Here is a 20585-nt window from a genome sequence, read left to right on the forward strand (position 1 = left end):
TGCTGTGCACTGTAGAACCTCCCTCAGGCCCTGCTGGGTCAGACTTTCTGGGAAGGACAGGGGATCACTTCTCTAAAGGAGTGAGAATGCCCCTTTCCATGTACCAAGGCCATTAACTGTGTGGAGAGGGAGAGAGAGTCTGCAGGAAATTGGGCTATGGGGACTGAGTGAGGAAGGAAGGCAAACACCACCTGAACCCTTCACGGAAGGAGGTGGAAGTGTATTAAAGCACAAGGAAAGGAACAGAGAGAGATGAGAGAGACAGTGGACCAATCTGCCAAGAAAGTTAGGGGGTGAGGAAGGAAACAGGAAGACACACAGCAAGACAGGCACGTGGACAGACAGACAGGGCAGAGTCGGGGGCTGTTCAGGCTGGATGAGGGCAGAGCCTGGGCACTCAGAAGGTGACAACATCTGGGCAGCAATGTTTCTCACCCCAGTTGCTTGACCACGGAGACCCCCTAAGCAGGGGTGTCCAGCCCACGGCCTGCGGGCCACATGTGGCCCAGGATGGCTATGAATGTGGCCCAACACAAAATTGTAAATTTACTTAAAACATTATGAAATTTTTTTGTGATTATGTGTTGCAACGTATTTAACACGTGGCCCCACGGCAACTCTTCCAGTGTGGCTCAGAGACGCCAAAAAGTTGGACACCCCTTAGGGCCTAAGGGTTGATGGAAAGGGTCAACTGGAAACCCTGTGGGAGCACAGAGGAGATGACCTACCTTGGGCTGTGGGGGGGAAACAGTGTCTGAAAGGACCAATAGGAAAGCATGGAGGGAGTGGAGGTGGGGAAGAGTCAGCCCTGTCTGCCAGAGGGTACAGCAGGAGCAGAGGCCTAGAGGCAGGAATTAGCCTGTCTTATCCGAGCAGCTCTGTGTCTGTATAGCCGACCAGGAAGTCTAAGAGAGGAGACTTCCTGAGAGGCCTGGGAGGGAGCTTGGACTCTACCCTGAGGCACTGGAGAGCCATGGGAGGGACAGGTCCTGGCCAGATCTATCTTCCAGAAGGATCTTAGAGGTCACAGAGAACAGAGCGACTGGAGGAGAGAATACAAGTGGAGAGAACAGGGGAGGGTGGTACAGAGCAAGTAAGTTCATAAAGCAGATGGACAGGACTTGTTCACAATGAGGGGATGGGAGACAGAAGGCTCCTAGGTATCCTGTTGTTCCAAGGAGTGCTGGGCCAAGGCAGGAGGTGAGTGCTGACACTCCCCCACCAGTGTACGGCTCCTGGGCAATAGAATGGCTCCTGAGCACTCTGGTTCAGAGCTCTCCCAGCCAGCTCTCCTAGCTGGCCTAGGCTGGGAATTCATGTGACCCCTCCCCAGGGTTAGGGGGACCTCAGCCCCTACTCACTGGGACCAGGAAAAAGCCCGAGAAAGAGTCCAGTCAAGGTTAGGGGTGCAGGCAGGGCAGGTGTTGCTGGGGAACCCCCTGCAATCCCCATTCGTCTCCACAGAAAGCCAATCAAGACAGCACTCCAACCTCCCACCACTGACCCTCTGTTATCACAATAATAGCTCCATGGCCACAAGGAATTGGATTTGTGCCTATTTGTCTGTGGAGCAAATCAGAAGGGGAGTCTGAAAGAACTCAGAGGCTGAGATCAGATGACCTCATGGAGCAGAGTTCAGCATGCCTCTTGTAGGCAGAATTTGGGAGCTGTGTGTTCCTGTCTGGGCCTGTCCTGGCCCTTGCCTCTCCAGTCCTGGTTCTTCTCAGCTGTGTGCTGGGAGCAATGCTGGTGGTGGGCCACTACTGCAGCCCAGGCTTCTCCATCCGTAGCCCAGGACTCGTGTTTACTCCCAGCCCCTTCAGCCACAGGCACCGTGGTAGAGCATGCCAGGGACCTCACCAAGGAGCTGCTGGGTGATCATTACGGATCTCCTACAGTGAAGGAGCAAGAACTCTTTTCAATGGGTAGCCTGAAGGTGGAAGAAAAGCCTTTCAGGAAATCTGCAGCAGTGGTGGGAATATTCATCAAAAGCTGGTACGGGTGCCTCTGACTGATTCATGTCTCTTTCCTAAGGAGCAGCTCTTCTGGCCGAGGGGAAGGACTGGTAGCCTCCGAGGCCTTCCAGAGACCCCAGACCCAAGTCTCTAGACCTCTGACCCTGTTGCTGGGCCTTTCAGCATCTGCTGCAGGCGTTACCATCGATTTGTTGCTCTAGAATCATGCGATCCTGCATTGCTAAGAAAAGCTGCTCATGGGCAGGGCTCATGGGTTCCAATACAACTGTTCCTCTACTGTGTGATCTCCGACATTCAGCTGGCCTCTCTGATCCTCTCTGCCATGTGAAATCCTGACATTGCTTAGCAGTAGGTAACTAACATATCTACAAAACTCAGCACATCTGGGAAAAGAATCATTTTCCCAAGAGTGAGGATGCAATCATGCCCAATCAAACCTCGGTAGTGGAGTCTAATGAGAAAAGCAAGGAAACCACCCAGGTATGGAACCCACTATCCTGGGTGGCACATGCCTCCCTCTCAGCACCCAAGTATGGCAGGCAGAAGAGCTGTTGCAGCATACACCTCCAGGGGGCACCACTTACCTGGTTTACAGAGTGAACAGGCACCCTAGAAGTAACCTGAACTCCATTACCTGCCGCCTCACCACCTACACACACTCACACTTTATACTACACGTGCCTCAGAGAAGGCTCTGTTTGGGTGATTGCTCAGTCGCCATCTAACCCAAAACATCCGCATTGGTCAGTCTTCGCAACCCAATGTGTTCTATCCAGCCTATCCATGGCATCTCTGTGTCCATCTCAATCTCCAACACTACCTAAGTTGCAAGGCATGCTGGGAGCTCCCCTTGCGCAGAAGGGAGCAAGATGAAATTAGCATAAGGTGAGGCTAGGATGGCTGGGGGCGGGGGCCAGGGGGAGGATAGGAATGGAAAAAAAAAAAAGGTGAGGCTAGGAAAGCTACCAAGACAACAGGGTGCCTTTGAGGAGGTTGGGTTCAGTGTCTAGGGCAGGCATTGGTGAGGGGATATTGTGGACCAATCATTTTGCCCAGTACAGTGGAGAAAGGCTTCTCAGAAGACTCTGGACCCACATTTATTGAAAGAATACGAATTTGCCTGTCTGAGAAAGAAGAAAGAAGCAAACTAGACAGAGGAAGTTAGCCAAGGCTGAAGCTGAACTCCTTGCCCATTCGCTCAGAAGTATCATCTAGAGGAAGAGAGTTAGTGTTTGCTTTATTAACTTGTGTACCTAGAGGTAAGGCAGGCTGGTGAGGTTGCCGTGAGCTAGTAATTCTGACTGCCGATTTACAAGGCAATATTACAGCACAAGGGGAAAGCTGGCCTGCCAGGATGGTTTAGAGCTTAGGAAATGTGGGAAAGAATCCAAGAACAAAGCAGAGTGTCAAGGCACCATCAGCAGGGAGACAAAAGGAGAGAAGGTAAAAGCGGATGCATTTGGATTCAAGAGTCAATAACGAGCCAGAAGTGAGCGTTGAATTATTCAACGTTCCTTTATTGATCCATTGATATCTACCTGCAGGTCTTGGTTTATTCTTGGTTGGCATTTCCTGTGTCTGAGATGCTGAGAAGAGAAATGTGAGGAGGAAGAAACTGATTTTTAAGACTCGAGGGAGAAATCTGGCAACAGGTATCAGGAACCTTTAAAAGCTCATATTTTTGACATAGTGGTTCTACTATCCACAACTTTGAAGAAAAAGCTTTAAGACCCACGATGTTCACAGAAGCCTATTTTATAACACTGAATAATAGCAAGCAACCAAAATAAATGCCCAACAATAGGTGATTGGCCAAGGTGCCATTAGGAGTTTTATATGATTGCATGAGAAAATATTTATGCCATAGGGTTAGAATAATACAGCATTCAAAACTGTACCTATAGTTTGTCATAACTGTATGAAGAACTGTGGATGGAAGGAGGCCAAAGAAAACATACTGAAATGCTGAAATGTTAGCAATGATTGTTTTGAGGTGATGGGACTCTTTTTTTTCCTTCATTTCCAAAATTGTCTACCAAGTTTTAAATAATTAGAACAATTTAAGAGACACTCTTATGGAGGCTGCACAGTAGTAAGATAAACAAATTAGTGGGGAGCCAATACTCCCAGAACCTGGGGTGTCACAGTGTCCTAGGTGGGCTGACCATCTCCCTGGCACATCACATGGCCTCAAATGATAGAATGAGGGGATGCTGTTGGGCAGTCATTCTGTGTAGGACAATCAAAGACCCTTGGACTCGTATTTAAAGAAAAAGTATGAGTTTTCCCTGCAAAGAAGCAGGAAAAATCACGCTAGACAGGGAGAGTAGTAAAAGCGAAGGCCCTGAGGCACGTGGGAAATGCAAGCAGGCCAGGATGGCTGGATTGCAGGGTGCCGTGGGGAGACCTGGAGGGGGTTGGGATTAGAAAGGAAAGTAATGATTATCAGGAGGTCGTGAATATGCAGCTGAGGGCCTTTGCCTTTCTGCCACAGGCAAATGGGAGACTTGAGGGAGGGGCTTAGGCAGAAGAACAGTGTGGTTAGAGCTCACCGCTGTCATTCTTTAGTCCCCTAGTCTAGTCCAAGGGTCCCCGATCTCCCCGGGCCATGGACTGGTGCTGATCCAGGCCTGTTAGTAGCCAGGCTACACAACAGGAAGTGAGCTTGAATGTAATGTGCTTGAATCATCCCCCCTCGCCCTGGTCCATAGAAAAATTGTCTTCCAGGAAACCAGTCTTTGGTGCCAAAAAGGTCAGTGACTACTGGTCTAGTCTGTTTCCTATCACCCACTAGAAACTTGGAGAGCTGGGAAGAGGAAGGAGTGCAGCCCAAAGCAGCCCTCAAAGGTGGTCAGCCACAACTCCTGACCCCAGCCTCGCCCTCTTCCCACCACACCAGGCTCAGTCCCCTTCCCCAGGCACCCAGACAAATCTCTCGCCTCCCATGACAAAGAGGCTCATTTGGAGCCTGGGCAAGATTTGCAAACGTCAAACTTGTAATTACAAGGATGAAATCATCTGGTTCCTTTTAAGCAAACGGGTTTATTGATCCCAACGCTGAAGAAATGCTATTCTGGGGAAACTTGCTCCTCTCCGCTTCCCTCTCCCTCTGGAACGACTGAGCTAGTGGGGGAGAGTGGCAGGGGAGCTGAGAAGGGGGGAGAACGAACCTCCTGGTAGGGGAGATTCTTAGGGGCCTAAGGGTGAATTTTATGGTATGTAAATTATACCTCAAAAAAGAATTCTTTAGGGCTCAGGAAACAGCCTCATTCAGACAGATGACACCCTCATCCTGGACTTAGGCCCATCTCTACCCAGAAACTAGAAGCTGGATAGAGCTAGGGCATTAGGCACTGTGCCAGCCACTAATTTCCCTTCTCTCCCACCCCCTTCAAGTCTCATTTGTGGCTTCAGATCCTATTTCAACTTCTAGATGGTACAATATTTCCTCAGTAACTGAAGGGAAATGGTTTCCTTAGAAAAAATGCACCAGAGTCTCAGGGACCTAGGAGGACCTCACTCCCGTTTCAAGGAGAGGAAGATGTAGGTGGCTGCTGGCACCAGACTGGGATAAAGCCAATCTTTCTACTGGACTTGGGGAGGCAGGAAGTCTAGGCCTTGACCTTCCAAGTAAACGAAGGACAAACAGTTGGGCTCGGGGACAGGAATGCACAGCCATCAAGGGCAAGGGCCACATCCTGCCACAAGGTCCACAATAAGACCCCTTCATGCAACCTGTTTGGGACCCTTTGGGAGCGTGTTTGGGTGCCCCAGGAGGAATGACCCCAGCCGCAGCTCTGCATGAGCTCACAGTGCAGTTAGGGAGAAAGGCAGGACCCTTGACATCTTCACCAGCAGAGGCCTTAGAGTGGGACGGTTAAGAACATGACCCTGGGATCTCGAGCCCCCCTGAGCGTCAGTTTCTTCATTGAAGAGTAGGGTCAATAACATCAAACTTGCAAGGTTACGGGCGAGGAGTGAACGAAGACGATATACTTCCACACTTAGCCATTCTGTTATCTCTGATCGGTCAGGGTCTTGTCACTGTCCGATGGTCACTTATTTACCCTTTCAGAGTCTCTATTTTGTCACTTGTCAAATGGGGACAAGAAGACCTGTTTTAGAAGGTGGTTGTGTGAATGAACTGAAATAAGGGACATGAAAGTGCCCAGCTCAGAGCCAGACGATTGAGGGTTCCCATCCCCTGTTCCGTGTTATTGTACATTCTCTGCCCATCCACTCAAGACCAGTCTGGGGTTCTGACAGGAGCAGCTGCCCGCCCAAGATGGTAAGGAAGAGGAGGCCCTGGGCTGGCTGAATGGTTAGGAAAGGAAGGCTCCAAGCAGTGGGGCTTCAGAGAATTCAGCCAGATTTGGGGGGTGAGGAGGGTGTTTCTAGGTAACAAATAGATACCCTCAGGCTTCTGTTGGTGGGCCCTACCAGAGCTGGCTCTGAGCAAAACCCTCCTTAGGGTAGTACCTGGACCAATCCAAACACAGCTGGACAGAAGCACAGAGCTAAATATAGTTGACACAGGCGAAACTTTCCTCTATTAATTTTCTATAATTCTGTTTTAAAAGTAAGTTTAAAAATGTTTTAATAACAACAACAACAAAAACAAAAAAAGCATGCAGAGGTCAGCTGAGGAGATGGTTTCCTTCAGCCTGCGGCTTGCTTCCCGGTCCTCCTGGCCAGTTGGACGCCAGACAATGCCGAGTGTGGGTTACCCTGTGGCCTGGAGTTGCCAAAGGCTGTCTGTGGTGTTGCTGTTCTGGGTCAGCCTGGCAGGCTTTCTCATCCCTTTCCCTCAGGACATCATTTCCCACCCCCATGAGGCTCACAGAGTACTATGCCCTGCTCTGCACTCCCACCCGTCCTCCTCCAGCTCCCTTGAACTTACAAAAGATTTGCCTTGACCTTGACCTTTTCCTTGTTAAAGCTCAGGGTGTCTGTTTGGGTATCTCAGCCTCTGTAGTGATATTTCAACTTTCATTTATTCCATGTCAGAAACAATGATTACTGGAGTCCAAAGACCAGGGTCAAATGCAGGCCTGTGAGTCCCACCTGGACCCATCGTGGATTAAGAGTGTTGCCTTATGGATCATTTTTTCAGAGACAGAAGTTTTATACAAATGTCTACCTGGGCAGAACATGGTGGTGATGAACGATATCACATGGATGTTCTTCTTTTCCTACCATAGAAGCCAAGAGCAGAAACTGCTTTCCTAACCACTGGCCTTTAGACAGTCCTCGCTGACTGGGAGCAAAGTCATCGTCTTTCTCTCATTTAGACAGTAGCTGTGTTGCCCTAGTATCCAAAGGTCTTAGTCGAATTGGGAAGACTTGAGGTAGAGGCAGCAGATGAATGATGCTTCTATTACCGTGAGTGACTTAGTGCATGGTGCCCTGAAGTAGAGGCTGCTTCGCTCACCTCTCAGAATAAGTTGCAGATGTTTTAAGGCTGGTTTTGTCTGCACCTTGCCTGTGCTGATATGGAGTTTCCCCCTCCAGTTTCACCAAAGCCTTTAGGCAGCAAAATAAAAATGACATCCATAAAAATGACAGATACAGCTGATAGAGACTGTTCAGTGGGCCCACAAGGCACTCCCACTCCTTCCTTTGGGGGAAACTGCTCTTTCCCTCTTTCAGCCACCAGGCTCTCTCTGAGGCTGTCATTCCCAGGCCCCCGACCCCAGATGGGAGAACATGTGACATAAGCTGGCCAGTGTCATCGCATCATTCTGGGCATAGTGTGTTGGTGGAGGGGAGAGTATGTGACCCAGACGAGGCCAATATAAGTCCTTTCCAGGAATTTTATGACTTGGAGATGAAGAAATGGCTGCTCCCATCCTTTGCCAGGAAACTAATGCCATCAAGAGAGCTTGAGAGAATTAAGGAGCGAGAAGAAATGGATAAACAAATAAAAAAGAGGCTGTATCTCTCTGTGACTTATTTACTAAAATAAAATGGACCCCTTTTCAGCTTTGTTTATTTGAATTGCGTTTCTGTCACTTGCAGATGAAAAAGACCTGAGAGGAAGATTCTGAGATGGAAGGAGGCCCAACAATAGTGGTTGTCGACATCCATATCTATACCCCTTCGATTCATGTACACACACACATTCATTTGCACAGGCTTGGTGGGACAGGGAAGCATGCCCTTGAAAAGAGTTGACTCTTATGTTTGCTATTCAGAAAAAGTGTGTTTGTTAAAACCACCAGCCTACAGATTCGACTTTGCTGAAAATTCCCTCCCTGTCCTTAGGTGACAGAGTACTCCCTGGACCTTAGTCAGGGTTACCAACTTTCCCATTTTGCCAGGGACTGGGTGGTTTCCTGGGACATGGGAATTTTGTTGCTAAAATAGGACAGTCTCAAGAAAACCAGGACAGTTGGTCAACCTAGCTCCGTATAGCTGTAAAAAGGAGATAGGACTAGACAGGGGTGGGAAATTTGGCCAAACTCTGCATTCACACAGACATTGCCAATTGCTCTGGGCACTGATTCCCAGGAGTTGAGGTGTATCTCCACAGTCCTTTGCAACATGGTCAGCCACTGTCAATCTAAGTTGGCACCATTTATCATCCTTGGACTGAGTTTTGACAAGCTGGAATTTCAAGGATCAGAATTTATGGAGGCTCAACTTTGAGTCAAGCTCTGCCATAAATCTCATGTCAGACTCTCTCCAGCTTGGGCTAAATGACTTTTCTAGATGTGAATCTCTTTAGGATTTCATTGCAGTTTAGGTAAATATATGGACTGGTATTAGGATGTATTTATAAATTCAGCTTGTTTTTCTTTAAAAATGTAAATTAATTGAGTGCTCAGTATGCGTTTGACCTACACAAAGGCTCTCATGCTAACATTGTGAACTTGTGAGTGTCTGAATTTTGCAAGTAAAACCAACTGAGACTTAGCGGTCCAACGCCTGTCTAAGGCCCCAGGCAGCAGGCAGGGATGTTGAGTAAGATCCCATCTAGGACCCATCTGACACCAGCAACGCCGACCTTTCCATCGTGATGCGGATTCAGAGGGATGCTCTGGTCGGTTTCCACCTTTAGTGTTTGATGTGCACAGCTTACACCCATACCCATCGGTTTGGGGAAGCGAAGTCCTCCAGAACTTAAAAAATTGTTCAGGTCACAATTTGGGGTTACTCCACGCGTCTGGGAAGCCCAACAGTTTCAGACAGTCGAAAGGAAGGACCTGCACGGACTGCTCCTTCTCCAAGGACTGGGCAGATCCCCACAGGGCGTTTCCACGCTGACTGGCCCGCGGGCCGGCAAGGGGAAGAGGGCCGCGCCGCAGGAGGAGCTCGCGTTCGTTGCAGCCCAGCGGCCCAGCAAGCCGGAGGGCGGCGCATGCGCGGCGCGGGGCGCGGAGTTGTGAATGGTGCGTTTTGTTTGCAGGAGTTTGGGGCGGCGGGGGGGGGCGTGCAGCGGAGGAGGGGTGGGGCCGACGGGGGCGGGGCCGGCGGGCCAGTGTGGTGGGCGGTGAGAGGAAGTGGCGGCGGCGGCCTGGGGCGGCGAGTGCTGGGTCCGCGCGGGCTGTCGGCAACGGCTGCGGCGGCGGCGGCGTGGGCAAGGCTCGAGCGGGCGGCGGCACCCCAGACTGCCGGGAGCGGGAGCCCACGCGGGCGGGCGCCTGAAACAAAGGGAAGCGAGAGTCAGGGCGCCTGGGGTGGGCGGTCAGTCGGCCAGAGCGGAGCCGGCCAGCGGGTGCCCGCGCAAGTCCGGATCCCGGCCGGCCGGCGCGATCTCAGGGCGGGAAGATGCCGCGCGTCGTGCCCGACCAGAGAAGCAAGTTCGAGAACGAGGAGTTTTTCAGGAAGCTGAGCCGCGAATGTGAGGTGAGGCGGGCGGGCGGCGGGGAGGCCGCAGCGCGCCCCGAGTGGGCCCGGGCGGAGAAAAGTTTGGGCACCCGGGAGCCCCTCTCCGGCGCCCGCGGAGGGCAATCTGGCCCGGGCGACCGTCCGCCCGCAGACTCTGCTTGCCCTTATCGGCGCCGCGCGGGGCGGGCGGGCGCGCGGGCGGCGCCGCCGCGGATTTGGCTTCTGATTTCGGGCCGTATCTTCCTTGTAGATTAAGTACACGGGCTTCAGGGACCGTCCCCACGAGGAGCGCCAGGCGCGCTTCCAGAACGCCTGCCGCGACGGCCGCTCGGAAATCGTAAGTGTGCGTGGCGGGGGGCGCGGGGCAGCGAGCGCGTGCGGATCACTTGTTGCGCGGGCGCTGCCGCGGCCCCGGGACGGTTCCGGACGCCGCTGCTCCCGGAACTGAGCGGGCGCCGTCTCACTTCCTATTCGGGATTCAAAATGCGAGAGCAGACACTGGCGGGCCGCGTCCCCGCGCGGAGAGGCTTCCCCGTGACCCTCGGCGAGTGGGTATGTTCCCCAGACGCGATCGTGATGAAAACTCCGCAGTTTGCCGTCAGTGGAACTCAAACCCGAGGCCAACTAAGCCAGGAAAGGTTATTGATTGTGTAGGCTGTGGCCCGAGTAAGAGATCGGGCATTTCTAAGGCAGAAAACACCCTTGCGGAAAAAAGAATTGGGCCCCATTCAAAGATCTGACTCCTGGGCTGTAGTTTGCTGCTGACACGCTAGTTTTGTTGGTAAGTCTATATGCGAAGCTCTCTCCCAGTATAGCTGAGACTAATAAATCTTTACGCCAGTTATCTATTGTCCTTATGGAGGAAACAACAACAAAAAAGCCCTAGAGAACATGCCGTGGTCTTTTCTTAGAATGTTAAACCTCAGGAGACTTCGAAAGAAACCATTATCTTTTTTTTTTTTTTTTTCAAATCTAAAATGCATGCCCCGTTAGTGCTGCCTGGATTTGCGAAAACCACAGTTGATCTTGAGACTGTGTATTAGGTGGTAGATTTGGCGCTTCGCCTCTCCACCAAACCTGACGTTAACAAAAAAAAGTGTTCTAGTTCCCCTTATCTCCTTCTGGCTTGTCCTGTAGGGGTGCTCACGAGGGGGGAATGGAGAAGCCAAAGGGTGGGTATGAAGAAACGAAAGAAAGTGATTCTTAATTTTTAAAAAAATGAAATACTATGTAATAGAATCCAATTGTCTGCTCCGTGATTAGGCCCGTTGCATTTCAAGAGACTTGAAGCTACAGCGCAGTTTGAATTTGAGTTAACAATAGGACGACATATTGGAACACTTACTTATCCCACCTCCTGTATAGAGAATCTACTTATTTTTAGTGATATATAATTCGCATGCCATAAAATTCTCCCTTTTCATCCCTGAAGCCATATTTTTTTTAAAGAGAATTTCAATATTTAAAATGAAGGCTTTTTAGAATCTATTACAAATAATGAGCAGATACTGGCTAAATTTATCAGGAGCTCTAGAACAGTTGGTTATTATTATTGCGTGTTATGGAAGAAAATCTCCAGCTTTTAGCCCACCGCCAAACTTCTTGAGTAGTTGTAATAATCATGATTAAAATGTGTAATACAAATATTTCTTGGTTTTGGCACTGAGAGATAGAAGCAGCATTTATTAGCCCAGTGATTATATTATTCTTTGCCTGGGTTTCCTTTTGCAAAAGGAGATGGTAGACCTAACCAATGGATTTCCTGGAGGTAATTGATGGAAGTGTAAAAGGGATACAGAGAACAGTCAGGATTTTTAAAAGCTGATGGGTTTTTTTGGAAACTAAGTGGAGAATAGCTATTGTAGTTTTTCTGCATGTCAGCTCTTAGACTGTACTGCGTGTGATTATGAACTGTGAATGCTATTTAACCCACAGCTTGGCTGAATTGCTATAATATATTATACTGTAATAGTTATAGGCTTCTTGTATTCTCTTAAATTTCCAGGGATAAACCAGACCTTCTAGTTCTTCCTCTCTTCCAGATATTTGATTTTACAAATTTTAATAAGTTCTTAATACCTGACAATTATTAGAAGTTGAAGATACATTGAATTCTGTGTAAGATGTGCTCTTAAGACATTACATATGTATTAATTTGTTGAATATTGTAACTATTTGTATTTGGGGAGGAATTTCACATTACCCCCTCTTTCTAGTTTCCCCTCTTGAATTCGCTGTTCTCCACATTTAAGCTACGGTATTCTTAACTCCTAAAGGGCGGAGGCTGCATTAATTCTGTGGTGTATTCATTAATATACTCCCCTCTGTGCAGGTACTTTGCACAGTGCCTTATGCATCCTAGGTACTTGATTAACCCAATCTAGAGGCTACTTAATGTAATGCCCCAAATTTATCTTTCGACTTAAAAATAGGCAGTGGCTTTTACTTATTTGGTTGTGGAGAACAGATGTGGAAAAGGCATTCTTTGGCCTCTATTTTGACAGTAGTTATGTAGTAAAAATACACATAGTTCCCAAAATTATTCCCAACCCTTTTTTTTCCCTTTTATTCTTTTTATTTTGAATATCTCCTTCATGTATCAGTGAGGTTAATGAATTTATTTTGTATTTAGATGTGAAATAATTTAAGGACTGTGATACTCATCTCTTCTTAACTATAAAACTTACCCAGATTTTATCAAAGCATGAACAAAAGTGATTGTGGGCAAGGGATAGAATCTATTTGGTAAACTCTGATTTATTTCCCAGGTAAGTTCTTACGGTATTAAAAGTGTCGGAGATGTCTTTAACACTAATTATGAATAAAAGAAAAAAATACTTAAGACAGGTATGGTGACTATACTGTGAAAATAGTAAAAACCAGGTATTTTTAATTCTGAAAATGGAAGGCTAAAAGCTATGTTGGATTGGCACACAGTGTGCTGTTTTATGGTTTATGAAACCCATGAAGCTAAATCAGGACGGTCTGGAAATCTTACATATAGGCAGGGTCCCAGTGTAGCATTTTTATGTTTTGGAACATAATTTTCCCAACTCTTATGGATGTGTAGATATTCCATTAAAGAGTTCCGTGGTCAAATAAATTTGGGAAATTTATTTTAGAATGATCATCTGGTTTTTATCACTTCTGTCTCAGAGAGAGGGATCTTGATGAGATAATGGGCATAAAGTGATGAAGCAGGAAATCTCTTCTGAGGTTGGCCTTCAGGCGGGCGGTGAGGTAATGAAATAGGTAGACTGCTTTTCCTGAGCACAGAGCTGATTTCAGGTAGGGTGGTGGTGGAAGGATCCGCTACTAGGTGAACACTGAAGAAGCATGCCTGGGGGGGTTTGGCACAGGGCATTAATTGCATGGGGTGAGTCTTTGATCTCCACCACTGTGCTCAGAGAATTTCATGATCTGGTGGGAAAAGCTCAAGATTCTTTCTCTTATTTTATTGGGCAGGTACTTAATAGCATTTACTTGGTACTGTTCTAAGCACTTTACAAATAATAATTTGTGAGGAAACTGAGGTACAGAGTTAAGTAACTGGCCTCAGGTCACACAGCCTGGGCGGTTTGCCTCCTCGTCCTCAAATCTGCTTTTCACTCGAATTATATTGTTGGTTCATTTCATTTCACTTGATTGTTTTTTAAACTTATGCTAATTGTGGGGTAAGGTATTTTTCAAGTTAATACTGTAATGACTTTTATTCAGTGTCTGTTCATAAGAAAGAGTATCCCAGTTGATGAGGGAAATGCCATCGAAACTGTCGGTAGAGATGTAGCAGGCAGGTTGACAGTTGTACCAGTAATAGAAATAGGAAACGCAATTTTTACCTCTAAAGAATCTAAGCTGTTAATATTACATCAGGAGAACTAGAGGACAGTGGAATCAGCTAAAGGCTTTAAACAAATTGTCGAAATGTGAACCCCTTGCTTTCGGACGAAGACGGCTTAAAAACATTATGTTTTCGAACTTTAATTGGTAAAATAAAACAAAATTGTTCTATTTTAATTAGTAAAAGAGAAAAATTTCAACAAAGAAAAGTTTACATTTAGATAATGAAAAATGTATTTTTTTTTTCAAAATGCTTTTATTCTTAATTTCCCTTGGGAAGAAAGAGTGTTGTTTCCATTTTTTACTTGGGGGAAATATACTTAAATTGCTCAGGGACTACACAGAATGGCACTTTATTGAAATGGATTTAGAATGTTCTGTCTGTTGAGCTGTGCCATCCAAGTCTAATAAATATTAGATGAATACTCTTTTGTTATAGTCAGATGCAGTTATCCTTAAGTCAGATTTTAGAAAATGCATGTTTTTTTAATTACCCAAGATGTAGAGAGAATGGGAAGTGCTGTCACAGCATATGCTAATGTATGGTTTATCAGAAGAGACGGTCCTGTGCACTTTTCATGGGCTTCAGAACATAGTGTTTACTTGAACGAGGGAAATCAAGAAAAATTAAAATATCTCATTTACACAACTTTAAATTGTGGTGCATTTTAAAATTCAGAATGTTTAGATATTCGGTGATCTTCACATTTAAAAAGACAAGTTTTTAAATTCAGGGACGGTGGCTTCTGGTCAGACATTAGCAATGCGCAATCCTAACGTCAGCAAAAACTGACCTGAAAGAAAGTATTGATTCCATGTCTTGATTTTTATATTTAAGCAGCCAATGGCAAATGTCCTCAAAATGGAATCAGATGTTTGTAACTTAATACTTAAAAAAAATGATGAGTGCATGTTTTTTACTTTTAAGTATTCTCAGTGCTGCCTGGCTTAAGACAGAAACTGATGTAAAAATAAATGACTGCCTGCATAATTTATGTAATGTCCTGCTCCTGATCCTGTTTGTATTGATTTTTCTAAAAGGCTTTTGTGGCCACAGGAACCAATCTGTCTCTCCAGTTTTTTCCGGCCAGCTGGCAGGGAGAACAGCGACAAACACCTAGCCGGGAATACGTCGACTTAGAAAGAGAAGCAGGCAAGGTAGGAAACATTTCTTTCCAATTTGAAATTCTGTGGATTGTTTTACTAGAGATTATCTGATGATTTACATTTTAATAAAGAAAAAATCACTCAAATTTTGTTACTCCATTACTGATTTCATGTATATATTGTAACATTCTCTATAGAAAGTTCATTAAAGAGAATAGTATACTTTATTACACATGACATTCAAAACTTAATTTCTTTAAAAGTATTGACAGGATACCCTGGCCAGTGTGGCTTGGTTGGTTGGAGCATTGTCCTGTAAACGGAAAGGTTGTAGGTTCGATTCCCGGTCAGGGCACATGCCTAGGTTGCAGATTCAGTCCTCCAGTTGGTGTTCTCTCTCTCTCTCTCTCTCTCTTTCTGTCTCTCTCTCCACCCCCGTCCCTTCCTTTCTCTCTGAAAAATCAGTAAGTGGGTCCTTGGGTGAGCATTAAAAAAAAAGTGTCGATGGGAAATTTTTTTTTTTTTTACTAAAATATGTGATACAGTGCTGTAAAAAGAAAGTAATAGAAAAATGAGAAAAGGCTCTGTAGGCTTTAAAGTTAATAATATTTAGAAATAGCTCATCAGTAACTTTTTACTTCTATTAATATTTTAATTTAATTTGGAAAAAACTATGAAAATTTTAACTTGAAAGTAATTTGTTTTGAGAAAATGCTTCTGAGAAAACAAATAGATGTAATAAAACGGTCATGTTGGAAGTTTAGGTTGAAGGTGAAAAATGTAAGTGGAAATGTGTAAGCTGAGAGCCCTGTTAAAAGCTAAGTTAAATGTATTATATGATTTTGGTGAAATTTTAATATCTTGGATTGGTTCATCTTTTTATGTAGACATTGACTTCAATAAAATATTTAAAGAAAAAATTTTAACTTCATTTTATATTGAATACTTAATTTTCTTCTGTTTCTTTTGCAGTGTTTTCATACCTGTTTTTGTTTTTAAGATTTTATTTATTTATTTTTAGATAGGGGGAAGGGAGGGAGAGAAACATCAATGTACTAGAGATACATCCATCAGTTGCCTCTCACACTCCCCCAACTGGGGACCTGGCCCAAAACCCAGGCATGTGCCCTGACTGGGAATCGAACTGGCGACCTTCGGGATCACAGGCACTCAGTACACTGAGCTACACTGGCCAGGGCTCCTTGCTTGTTTTTATCAACTTGCTATTACTTTTCCAAGTGTCATCATGAATTGCATAATGCAAAACATAAGAAACATCTAAACATTTCCTTTGAGGAACTTAAAATGTTTTTCTATTAGGGTGTATGAGATAGGAAAAGGATTTCTGGTTTCCTGTATATACAGTGGAGAGGGGTTTTTTGTTTTATTTTATGAAATAAGGTTTGATCTCTTGTCAGTAACTAACCTTTGTAAAGGGAAAGGGAAAATAGATTATAGAATATTAAAAATTAGTAATAATAAGTAAGTAATTTGCTTTCCTGTGTATTAGCTTGTGCACTTGGAAGGTTAAATGCAGATGTTCCAGATTTTGCTATTTGGTAATTCTTATATATAAGGGAGAAGTTTTGAAGTCACAGTAGGATTATTGCTTTTGGGGGGGTGCATCTATTTGGTGCATGTATGTGTGACTAAATTAAGAAATTACTGTTTTTCTTGTTCAGAACACATGCTTAAAGTTTGTTTAATGCAGTAGGTCCGATACTACAGACCTACCAAAAATAAATCCTTTCCCTTCAACTTTAATGCTAAACTATTTTTAGACTTCAAAATTGACATCTCAATGTTACTGAAGTCCTCCAGTGTTTAATAACTATTAAATGGGTGTCACCTCCACTAGGAAGTAGTTTACTTGAATTAATGTAATGATATGTGTTTATTAGATTGAAGACCATTATTATCCTTGGACTTAAGCCATTGAGGTGTTTTTCATTGTATGACCAACAACAACAAAAATGTTTCAATGGCATATCCTAGTACTTAGAGGGTACGTTTTCAGATATATCAGAAAAGTGATAAGACTGATGTATGGTATCAGGAAATTTATATTTTGTTAATATTTGTCTTAGAACTTTTCTTTCTGTAAAGGGCCAGATATTAAATATTTTCAATTTTGCAGGCATATGGTCTCTGTTGCGACTACCCAGTTCTGCTCTTAGTGTGTGAAAGGGGCCGTAGACAGCGTGTAGACAAAGGGTGTGGCTGTGCTCCAAGAATGGTAACACGGGCCAAAACTCAGTGTCTTTCCCTCTGATTTAAATCTGTAAATGTTTGTGTGTAGATCGTGTATTTTTCAAATAGAGTTTTGCCACCACCTGTAGTGCACTAGCAGAATCTAGAGGGGGAAAAGCATTTTAAAGCAAAAAAAACCCCCCAAAACAAACACAATCCTCATATACCGCATGCCACTGGGATAAAGTGTGCCAGTGAATTTGGGAAAAAGGTACTGACCCATGTTCTCTCATCCATGGAGTTCAGGCTGTGGGGTCTCTCTCCCTCCTTTTTCATGGTCTTTTTCTCTTCACTGTTAGCTTTTATTTCTGTCTTAACTGGACAAGGACTAGAAGCCAGGAAAAACTGAAGGAATCCCCCCAAATGTTAATTATTTGCCTCTCTTCCTTACATTGGGTCACAAATCACTGTCTTTTTTCCCCCACATACTCTCTACCAGTTTACTTCCTGAAGCAGCTTAGTTCTCTTCCCATTCACACCCAGCTTTGAGAAAGCTGGTAGTTAAGGCTTTAGAGTCAGGCAGAATTCAGTCCTGGTCTTATTTGCTATCATGTAACTTGGGGCAAATTATTTAATCTTACGGTTCTCAATTATAAAATGAGGTTAATGCGTACCTCCTAGGGTTGCCCTAGTGATTGAAATAATGAATGCAAAGTGCTTAGCCCCGTATGTGACACAGTTACTCAAAAATTCTCTCACTCAGAAGGTATTTGCTGAACATCTGTTATGTATACTGAACACTGTCCTATAGCACTTGTGATATATTAGTAAACAAAACAAAGATCTTGCCCTAGAGGTTGTTTTATGGAAGGAGTGGAAGAGTGGACAATATACATAATAAATAAATTATACATATATTATGTTACAAAGTGGTAAGTACTCTGAAATAAAAAAGGAAAAGTAGAGTAAAATAAGGATGAGTAGGAATGTCTGCAGTTTTAAATAGGATGGTCATGGTAAAAAAAAAAAAAAAGGTCGTATTTGAGCAGAAACATGAAAGAGGTTAGTAAATGATGCGCCATGCAGGTATGGGGAAAGGTGTTCAGGCCCAGAAGACAGCCATGGGAAAGGCCCGAGGGGGTGTGTGTTTGATAAACAGCGAGCAGGCCAGTGTGGCTGAAGACTGAGCAAGGGGCAGAGCAGTAGGAGTAGTGGGAGGCGACACTGGGGAGATAGTAGGGCGCTGCCAGTTTGTGTGACCATGGTAGCCATTGGAACGAGATGGACTTTGAGGGAAATGGGGAGTTGTTTCATGTTTTTGAGCAGATGAACCGTATGATCTGCCAGGGTTTTGAAAGGATCACTCTAGCGTGTGGGTTAACAATAGGCACAGGGGACAAGAGTGAAGCAGGGTGACCAGTTGGGCTCTTACAGTAAAACTCGGTGAGAGACCACAGTGGCAGCAGCGGAGGTTGTGAGAAGTTGTAGTCTGTACGTGTTTGGAGATAGAGCCGACAGGATTTGCTTATGGATTGGTTGTGGGGTGTGAGAGTCAAGAATGACTAACTCTGTTGGCGAGAGCAACTGGAGTATGGGATTGCTGTCATCTGAGATGGGAAAGGCTGTGGGTGGAATAATTCTGAGGAGCAGTTTAGGGCCTGAGTTTGTGGTGGTAGCTTGTTATTGAAGCTTCTATTTTCTCACTACTTATCTTGAAGTCATGGCACTGCTTTTTCATAAGTGACCCTTTGTCTACTTATCTCAAGAATTCAGTGGCCTCTTAAAAAGAATCAACTTTACTGAAGTGTAGTTCACATATAATAAAATACACCCATTTTCAGTGTATAATTTGAGTTTTAATAAATGTTCACACCCATGTAAAAACCACCCACAATGGATATAATGTTTCAGTTATTATATGCCAAAAGTTTCCTCGCATCCTTTTAACAGGAATCTGGGAGCGGCTTGCTCGGGTGGCTCCAGCTCGGGCTTTGTAGTGCTGTGAAGCCTTGACTACAGCTGAACTCCAAGCTCAACTCGTGTGACTCTTAGTAGGTGGCTCCGTGGCTTCAGTTCATAGTCACGTGTGCTGCTCCACGGAGAAAAAAATGAAGTCACTCTGCCTTTTACGACCGATTCTTGTATTGCTTGTTTATACTTTGTTCATTAGAAGCAAGTTACTCACACATACTCTAGGCTTCACTCAACAGGGCGGGGTAGATTTATTCACACACTGGGTGTGAATACCAGGAGGCTGGGGTCATTGGGGCCATGTTGAAGACCGGCAACTATAATATTCACTTAGATTTAGTGAATTAAGAAAAAAGTAGAATGCTAATAGGAAACAAAAGCTTTATATTCTCTTTGATTTGAAATGGGGCTTTATGATCTAAGAAAATAGGCTCAGTAAAATCAGTTCTTTTATTTATTATAGGAATATTTTCAAACCAAGGGTCTTCAAAAGAGAGGTTTATTAATGGATAGCTGACTATAAGTAGGTACTTTGTATACAGTCAAGTCAGAGCACACACTTTTCTAATCTGACTATCAAATATATTTGGAACTTTTGTACCCTGGTGTCTCATAAGCTGTCTACACTGGCTCTTAATAAGGGTTTTTCTCAAAAGAAAGTTTAAAATGATACAGTGTAGTATCTGTATCATTTTGAAAGAGCTCTGGATTTGAGTCAAAAGATAATTATTCATAATCATTTTCCTTTTCTGTAAATGGGAATCAGAATATCTGCCTTATGCATATACCTCATGTGTATGAGGACTAAATGAGGTGCCAGAATATGTGAAAACGCCTTTTAAATTGTGAAGCTCTCTGTCCGAAGCCAGGGTACCGGATGATTCTGTAGGGAGAGATTATAGATAACCGTGGAGTTTTGCTACTGTCCCGTGCCTCAGGTCAGCGTTACTTCAGGTAGCTGTGCAGTCTTGGAACACGACATCTTTCCCAAGTAATCCGTTATGGTGCCCTAATAAAACCCGAAAGCCAAAAAGGTTCTTAATTCCTCCTTAATCTAAACCCATCCCTCCCTCTGTTCCCGGCTGGTGTGGCTCAGTGGACTAGGCATCAGCCTGAGAACCAAAGGTTGTCAGTTCGATTCCCTGTCAGGGCACATGTCTGTATTGCAGGCCAGGTTCCCTGGTTGGGGTATCCGGGTGCATGTGAGAGGTAAATAATGGATGTTTTTCTCATGTCAATTAAAAAAAAAGATTTTATTTATTTATTTTTAAAGAGAGGGGAAGGAAGGAAGAAAGAAAGGGAGAGAAACATCCATGTATGGTTGCCTCTCATGTGCCCCCCCCCCCCCCACTAGGGACCTGGCCCCCAACCCACAAGCAACCTTTTGGTTTGCAGGCCAGCATTCAATCCACTGAGCCACACATCAGCCAGGGCTTACGTCAATGTTTCTCTCCCTTTCTTTTTCCCTCCCTTCCTCTCTCTCTAAAAATAAATAAAATCTTTAAACTGCTTTCTCCTAATTTAGCTGTCAGAAGACAAGGAAAGCAACTGATCAGAACTTAAATCATTCTTACATTAAATTTTTGTAGGTCAGGGAACTCCAGTTTCTTTGATCTTTCCTCTTAGGACCCATTTCTAATTACTTCTTATTTCAAACAAATCAAATGATTA

General features: G+C 44.7%; 1 protein-coding gene across 2 annotated transcripts in view; it reads left to right on the forward strand.

Moving 5' to 3' along the window:
* The first annotated feature begins 9441 nt into the window (after positions 1 to 9441).
* CBFB (core-binding factor subunit beta) overlaps positions 9442 to 20585 on the forward strand; it is a 53763-nt gene continuing 42619 nt past the window's right edge. For both annotated transcript variants that reach the window (XM_053914678.2, XM_053914677.2), the window contains exons 1-3: positions 9442 to 9824; positions 10057 to 10143; positions 14688 to 14804. In XM_053914678.2, coding sequence (XP_053770653.1) covers positions 9747 to 9824; positions 10057 to 10143; positions 14688 to 14804 — 282 coding nt within the window. In that variant the 5' untranslated portion in view covers positions 9442 to 9746. The remainder of the gene's footprint in view (positions 9825 to 10056; positions 10144 to 14687; positions 14805 to 20585) is intronic.

Source organism: Desmodus rotundus, chromosome 12 (assembly GCF_022682495.2).
Source record: "Desmodus rotundus isolate HL8 chromosome 12, HLdesRot8A.1, whole genome shotgun sequence".
Lineage (NCBI taxonomy): Eukaryota > Metazoa > Chordata > Mammalia > Chiroptera > Phyllostomidae > Desmodus > Desmodus rotundus.